Source organism: Galendromus occidentalis, unplaced genomic scaffold (assembly GCF_000255335.2).
Source record: "Galendromus occidentalis unplaced genomic scaffold, Mocc_1.1 scf7180000075860, whole genome shotgun sequence".
Taxonomy (NCBI): Eukaryota; Metazoa; Arthropoda; class Arachnida; order Mesostigmata; family Phytoseiidae; genus Galendromus; species Galendromus occidentalis.
The window spans coordinates 177,334-185,468 of NW_003803850.1; the positions used below are offsets into that span (position 1 = coordinate 177,334).

Here is an 8,135-nt window from a genome sequence, read left to right on the forward strand (position 1 = left end):
CCCAAGGTAATGTCTCAGGAGAAATCCATTGTGTTATAACCCCAGATGATTCCGAAATGAGCGCAAGCGACGATTCTTTGGAGGAATGATCCATCCCGACGCTCGGCGGGAATCTCAGGATATTGAATAAAGTCGGATTCGATGATGCTCATCCAGGGAATATCCTTTTGTCTCGGCGGAAAAAAAATTATCGGACGACTGATCCTTTCCTCTGTGGACCTCCAGGGCCTCCTCACATCGCGAGAAAGCTTGCAGACACCGAGTTTTGAATGAATCTCGACTTGAGGAAGCGAAATCCGTCGATAGAATCAATGACATATTTTGTTCCACAAAAAAATTCGAATTGGCCCCACTGTGCGACGCAGCTCATTCTCTAAATATCGGAACATGTCCTAGCCTCACTGCACTGCAGCTCGCCGGGGATCCTTTAACACTCGGAAAGGCATTCCGCACTCTCCAACTCTCTCTAACCAGTGGCACTCAGGCAGTTGTTATTCTTACGAACATTCGCTGACGGGGGTGAGCACATCGTAGAAAGATGCTCCGAAGGCCTATCACACAGGCCGTTGTCCATACGGCTCGAAGAATATCCCCAGTCGTGATAAGCAGGGGAGCAGCGACGCACCTCATGTGAGTTCACGTTGGGCAAAGTTTCGTGAAAGGCATTAGAGAAGGTCACTGCTAGCAAGGTCGCGCTATCGAACTATTAGACGTTCTGAAGCCGATACACTGCCTGTTTAATGTACTGGGAGCTACTCATGAGACTCTATGATAGTGCCGGTCTCGAAGAACCGCAGACATTCTGTCCAGAGGGTCTTTGGAGATCAGAAGCTCTGTGTTCGAAACCGTGCTCGGGCAGGGCGCATCCCGGGAGGCGAATCCTCTTAGTAGGTCCCGCGCATTCGACATAGATATGATTATCTCAACCACACAATCGAAAGCTGCTCTCGATGACACGCCGAGCGGTTATTCGATGAAAAATGAGAAGGGGGAAAACATTCAGAGGAAATCCTCTTCTTCACAAGAAATCCCTACAAAGAAACCTAGAGCGGCTATTGTTCATTTTGAAATAAATCCGCCTCGGGCTCGATGTCGATCGTTCTTGAGGTGGAGGAGCAGTCCGGAACTAAGGGGGGAGAGACTTAGTCGGTTAGTCGGGAATGGCACGTGACGAGAGCGGTTCGAGCCGAACGCTCTGTTCGAGTGAGGGTATCGGGTATTAAGGATATATATGAAGATGATAATAATAATAATTATATTATGAAGAATCATGAGTTAAGGAATCCGAGCCTCACGGAATGTTCGATATTCGTTCACAGTGTCCGCAATGCTGCCGCCATGCAGAAGGTTGCCTCTATTTTGGAGCCGGAAAGACTGCGCTCTCAAATCAGGTGTTACAGCTCCGGTAAATGATTTCCCCTGGCGATTCGCGGCAGCAAATCACATAGATTCCACGTTGTAACGGAGAGTGCCACATTCTGATGACGATTGGGTCAATGGGAAGATGGTATACAGTCTTCAGCGGACTAAAATTCTTCTTCCCCCAGGAAATCTGCCATCGCACTCGAAAGTTGTTCTTCCCGCCCTTTCACCAACCATGGAGATGGGAACGATCGTGTCTTGGGACAAACAGGAAGGCGACAAATTGAACGAGGGTGATCTTCTGTGTGAGATCGAGACCGACAAAGCAACCATGGGGTTTGAAACTCCCGAAGAAGGCTATCTTGCGAAGATCATCCTACCCGCCGGATCCAAGGACGTTCCCCTCGGAAAACTCCTTTGCATCATCGTTTCGGAAGAGGGCGATGTAGCCGCTTTTAAGGACTTCAAAGACACCGGTGCCGCGAGCCCTCCACCTCCCAAAGCCGCCGCCCCGACACCCGCGCCCGCGGCTCCCAAACCAGTTGCGGCTCAGATAACGCAGGCGCCGGGACCGGCGATCCCAAGCGTCCCAGGTCAGAGGATCAAAGCATCTCCGTTCGCTAAAGCCCTGGCTGCTGCCAAGGGTCTTGACTTGGCTTCAGTGGCAGGCACCGGATTCGGCGGTCGGATCGTAGCGGCTGATCTCAATGCTGCTCAACCTGCTAGCGCTGTTGGTTCCGGAGCTGGTGCTGCAACTGCTGCTGCTGAGAGAGTTCCTAGCTTCAGATACACTGACATCGACCTGACCAATATGCGTCAAACCATTGCGAAGAGGCTCACCGAGTCCAAACAGCAGATTCCTCACTACTCATTGACCGTTGAGATTGAAATGGATGAAGTGCTCAAGCTGCGCGAAGAGCTCAATAGCAACCTCAAGGACGGCAAACTCTCGGTGAACGACTTCATCGTCAAGGTATTCAACCCGGGTTAATTGACTTAGGCTTAATGCGGAGGAGCTTCGCACCAGGACTTAGGCTTAACGCGGAGGAGCTTCGCACCAGGACTTTGATCAAATGCAGGTGTCCCTTTCCAGGCTTCCGCACTCTCGTGTAAGAAGGTTCCAGCTGCCAACTCTTCATTTATGGACACATTCATTCGCGAGTTCAAGGCCGTAGATGTGAGCGTAGCCGTGTCGACTCCGGACGGACTCATAACACCAATAGTTTTCAATGCCGACTCCAAAGGTACCCGTCGTGTGAGAAGAGCCCAATCGGACTTCGCTTCAGGATTTCATGACATAATCCGCGATGAGGGACAGACGGGCGAAAGCCATGAATACCATGCCCCATGAGTTTTCTCTCTTGGTATCTGCAGGTTTGCTGGAGATCAGCAAGAACACCAAGGAGCTCGCCGGGAAAGCTCGGGAGAAGAAACTTCAACCGGCCGAATTCCTCGGAGGGACGTTCACCGTATCGAACCTAGGGATGTTTGGTGTAGATCAATTCACCGCAATCATCAACCCGCCCCAGGTGAGTCTTCGAGCCGCTCTTGTTACGGAGAAAGGAGAGTTGCCCATGTGTGGGAATTCTTTTCTCCAATTTTTTCGGTCGAGTTCTCCTATGGGAAATCGCTCGCTAACTCGATGCTCTCCCACAGTCTTGCATCTTGTCGGTCGGGAGGACGAGCGAGATCGCCAGGCCCTGCAAAGAGAATGGATATCGCACGGTGAAAATAATGAGGGTCACCTTGACTTGCGATCATCGTGTGGTCGACGGTGCCGTGGGCGCCCAGTGGTTGCAGTCCTTCAGGACTTATCTCGAGCAGCCCCACACCATGCTACTCTAGGGAGATTATTTTCAAAGTTTTCGTTCGTCTACGGTCAATAACCCGATTGATCGACTCATTGGCCGCCATGTTCTCTGTCGATGGCGGGTGATCCGAACCGCGGCTGAATTTCCTGCAGCTATCGCCGAAGGAATCGGGACCTCCGGTTGGGAGAATTCTATGTTTGGCGTTAATATCGTGGGCTCGGACTTGCAATAACTCGGAACAGCAAAAGCAATCGGAACAGAAGAAAACTCGGGGGTTTGCTGTTCTTCCGCGAGGTTCTCTGTGGGACGGGCTCAGAATCTAGCAGGAGGTTTGCGTGCTATGGTCGAATATCAGGGAAAGACAAACGAAGAACGAGAGGAGTTTGATGGTTTTGTAATATAATGTAAAGACACTAGTCAGTCGTCGACAATGATAAAGTTATATGCTCATAATCATCTGTGTTCTCTTTCTTACCCGAGGAGAAGTTTCGACCGACAGCTCTCGCGAGGAGAAAGCAGGGAAAAAGTATTTTCCTGTCGTCGATACCGAGTGCAGATGGGGAAGCCCAGGAGAGGCGAGTCATATCTGTGTATTTTCTTTTGTCATATTTTTCATGTTCTTCCCCCTCCAGAAGTTTTATTACCCAAAAAATTATATTCGAATCATAAGCTCGACCATTCCTCAAGCCTCCAGAGCCTGCTCGTTCGTTGGAAACTACTCGTATCTTGAGAGGCCAACCTTCTCATTTTTCCATTTCCCTGGATGAAGATAGAGCGAAATTTCTCCTGAGTGCGGACACCGCAGGATCCATCGTACCGATACGCAAACCATACGGAATAGTCAATCAAAGTCCTCTCCGCGGATATTTTCCACTCTTTCGTACATGCATACGAAATTTTTGGCTCTAGAGAGTGCCCGTCCGTCAGAGACTGCATCTCTTTTGGAGCCCCCAAGACCTGCTCCTTTATCAGAAACTGCTCGTGTGTTCGAAAGTGCTCTTTTGGGTTATTCACGGTAGTTGCTTCATCGGGAACTGGGTACTGGCGTTTCGATTTTCTCAGTTCACCTCCCTCCTCCCCCCCCCTCCCCGTGAAGCCGCCAGACAGGCGGTGGCTATCGCAGTGATCTGCAGGAAAGAATGAGAATCTTGCTCACCACGAACCTCATCCCGGTTCGAATCGGGCCTCGAGCCTTCTCAAGTCGACCTGTTCTATCGAGACACTGATTCCACAGCTACGAAGACTAATGTATGACGCCCGAAGTGCGGAGGAAGAATGAAGTCTCCACTTCCCATCTATCCGCATTCGATCATCCGATGACGTCGCTAGAGGGGCGCATGAGGAACAAATTGAAAATCCCGCCTCCGACTCTCAGCCCTCACATGCGAAACCGATGCGGTCGGCCTCGGTCCCCTGGAAACTCCGATCGAAGCGGAAAGCAGTTGCGCGGACGAGATGTAAGTGGAGGAAGATCTTGGTGATTCCATAATTGCAAAGGCCATCGGAACTGAAGAGCGCGACTGCTGTCAATGAAAATTACGGTTCACCAGATGACGTCTCCGTGTCTGAATATTCCGGAAACAAAAAAGGCGAGTCTCCACACCTCTGCTGAAAGTAGCGGAGTCGCTTCCCCCTACCGCTTCCGCCGAAATGAGTCTCGTCGCCGTGATAATTGAGAAGATGCTTCGAGCTGCTGGTCACTGAGTGAGAGAAGTTCGGGTCTACTTTAGCCGCACACGGCCGCATCCTCCAGAAAACTTTTTCGGGCTGATCCACACAGCCAAGGTTTAAAGGCCACATCCTCCAGAGCGACACATACAGATCTCTCGCGTTTTGCAATGGTGGAATTTCGGGGAATGAATTCACCGCGTCGCATTATCATCTTTGTTACGAGGTATTAATCTCCTCATCCCAAATTGAAGATGGGAAAATCATCAAGGACACAGAGAGCACTCCGGGCGGGTGAACAATGCGAAGTGGGCCCGTCTGCAAAATGGAAGAAAGACGATAAAAAGCTCGGAGCTCACTGAGGAGGCGGACGTCACTCCTCTGCAGAGAAGTTATAATCTGGCTACCGAGTGGTGCCGTTCACCGAATTCGATCTAAGCATCGTACAGGTGGTTGGGAGCTCCTCATATTCTCCGTCCTTCGCGCGGAATTCTTCCCTCCCGGGAGCGGCCAGGAAGATCCTCCTCGCCCCCGCCTTATTCCGCGGCTCTGATTTAATGTCTGAACCCGCAAATCACGCCGAAGACGACGTGCCACGTAATGGGCCATAAAGCATCGGCGATATCCTCTTGATTGACCTTCACTGGCTCGGGAGACAATCCCGCATACCAATTCGTGATTTTTTTTCCTGGTTCACGAATGGTTGTTATTAGAGGAGTGTGTTTTTCGATAATGTTTTTGATCGTTTATTTCCACGAACATCCAGCCAATGATGATTCGTCGAGTCCTCGGAGCAACGTGTTGCCATCAAGGGCCAATCTTCCAGTCGGTGAATCATTGTATCCATCTACCTATCATCCAATCGATCAGTCAATCAATCGAACAGCAGATCAATCCATAAATAGAGAAACAGTATAGAACGAGATTCTCTTCTTCGGAATAACAATCAATTGGTCAACACTTCGATAAATCTCCGTGCAAGTATAAAAAACGAACGCGACGGAATTTAATGATCCTCAAGCTCCTGGGAACATTGAGGATTCGGGCAGAAAAATAACATTTCGAGTGACATCCTCGCTTCCAAGCATACTCTCTGTCTCTCTGACCTCTCGCCGATAATCTTCCACGCGCTTCGGGGTCCCTTTATTATGGCAGTGGTGTCCCCGATACTACAGGCACTTCTCTGGAAGGTAGATATTGGTCGTGATTTACCTAGAGATATCATATCTTCAGACTGCTTGAGCTACCTGAGTAAAATCGAGCGTTTTTTTTACAGACTGATCTCGACGAGCCAACTTGGATTCTCTATATGGCGCACAGAGTAAGTGAGTATTAGACCGAGTTTTCCCAGACCGGAATGAATTCTACACCGACGAGATTTTGGATCCAGATTCAGAGGAGCAGCTGATCGTCGAATCGAAATATACGAACTCTCTTCTGCCTCGATATGGGAATATACAGCCGATAGGGTCAGCGATGGCCCAATCACAAGTATCGATCCTCAATCCGCGCGCGAATTCATCGATCATACCAGAGACCGGATGCTCAACCGAGCACCCGGATGATTGAATCAATTTGAAATCAGTAGAGTCGGCGATCGATAGTCCCAAAAGAGAGGATGAACTAGGTCGGAAGAGGGATGAGTAATCCCTTCCGAGCGTCCGCTTCCGTAGCCATACTACTTCCTGCTCTCAACATGGCCTGTGGTCAACTCTGCGTAGGCGTTCCACGTGAGCTTTTCGATTCGGGATCCTGCTTCTTCTCCCGAGCTCCAGCGAATTGCGAGTCATGTCGAGTCTCGATCAGCTGCCCCGAAAGCAAAAACTCAGATCAGCCTCTCAGTCAGAGATTCGTGCGAGATTCGAATGGCCAACAAACAGCATGGCAACATCAACATCGGTCCTATGACTGCACCGACAGCAGCAACAACAACAGCGTCAACGATTGTCGCACTGACGACGTCACTCTTATGGCTAGGCATCAATGCCCGTGTAAAACAAGGCTACGAGGCAACAACAGATCTCTAGTGGTCCACGGAGAACCGCAAACTACGACGACGTCCGGAAATCGAGTGGGAAGTGTTGTAGAGAACCGGATGGCGTGAGGAAGTCGCTCCTCTGCATCTTGAGCTTGAGCAAGTCAAAAATTGACGAACTGTGAGCAGGCATGGGAATGAGCTCCTTGACGTCCTGAGCAACGCGGTCCTCTTCGGATTCTTCTGTTTCGGACGGCATCATATTGAAAACGTATCGTCCCGGCCGACCGTGATGAGCTATCGACGGTAGCTCTTTCAGCTCAATCTCTGGGTGCTTGGAGTGATGATGATTACGGAGAGTGGTTCGCTGCGAGAAACGTTTCCCGCACACTCCACAAGGATATGGCCGTTCGCCGGTGTGTGTTCTCTGATGTCTTTTGAGATCCGACGGCCATTTGGTCACGAATGAGCATGTATCACACCTACGGAGAGAAATTTCGAATAAAGGTTCGGTCCGAAGCCGAGTCCAAGCCCCGGAAGTCTTGAACGTCCGCAGCGTCCAAGCCCTCAGGTGGTTATAGTCGTATCGTGGATCGACTCACCTATATTTGCATTCAGGGTCGTTGTCAGCGTACGTTCTCCGGCGGCCTTTCTTCACAGTCTGACATTCTGGCTTGTCGAGTGACCCACAGAACGGAGCAGCGGAAATCATATCTGAGAATGAAACACACGGCGTTAACCAACGTCATGGCTCGTGTTTACGTCGGTTAGAGTGTTAGAACGAGCTTGGTCTGGTAGTTGAGGGTTTTTCTTTTCTGTCATTTTTGGGAAAACATGCAGTTCTCGAATTGTGGTGACGCGCGACGGATGCTGCTCGTCGTCATAAAAGCCTTCCGCCGCTGACTCTTCGATATCGATCGCTCGGTGCGTCCTGGAAGAAAAGATTTCTTAGAAAAGCTGGCTCAGTTCCGGAGAAGCTAGAAACCCACTCGACCAAGGGGAGTAAGGCTGGTCGACGATTTAACGTCCCGATCGCGGACAGATCTGCGGGAGCTCCTCCGTCAATCTTCTCGCGATCCATCAAATGGAGCTGAAAGGATCTAATGAAGAGATCTCGAGAAATCCTTCACATACAAGGCTTGGAATCGAGGGCCGACCGTATTCGAAATCCGCGGATTCGGACTACAGATGGAGGTGTTCGATAGAGTCGACCTCTCTCCTTCTCTTACGTGGAAACAAAAGAAGAGCCGATTGTAGCTCGCTGGAGGAGTCCGCGACCGAGAGAGGAAAGAAAAACGTCGAGCGTCTCGGCAGATATT

The 8,135-nt window shown here is 50.4% G+C and overlaps 1 protein-coding gene across 1 annotated transcript; it reads left to right on the plus strand.

Annotated features, from left to right (window-relative positions):
• The first annotated feature begins 1,380 nt into the window (after window positions 1–1,380).
• On the plus strand, window positions 1,381–3,520 carry muc (dihydrolipoamide S-acetyltransferase muc). Its single transcript, XM_003738259.2, has 5 exons — window positions 1,381–1,405; window positions 1,548–2,335; window positions 2,456–2,606; window positions 2,737–2,891; window positions 3,019–3,520. Exons 2-5 carry the CDS (start codon window positions 1,598–1,600, stop codon window positions 3,205–3,207), a joined length of 1,233 nt encoding a protein of 410 aa, XP_003738307.2. The 5' UTR covers window positions 1,381–1,405; window positions 1,548–1,597; the 3' UTR covers window positions 3,208–3,520.
• The last annotated feature ends 4,615 nt before the right edge of the window (window positions 3,521–8,135 follow it).

Coding starts and splice junctions, on each gene's coding strand:
- muc (XM_003738259.2), top strand. CDS start 1,598: ATGGAGATGGGAACGATCGTGTCTTGGGACAAACAGGAAGGCGACAAA. Junction 2,336..2,455: donor TGAACGACTTCATCGTCAAG/GTATTCAACCCG, acceptor GTCCCTTTCCAG/GCTTCCGCACTCTCGTGTAA. Junction 2,607..2,736: donor TTTCAATGCCGACTCCAAAG/GTACCCGTCGTG, acceptor TGGTATCTGCAG/GTTTGCTGGAGATCAGCAAG.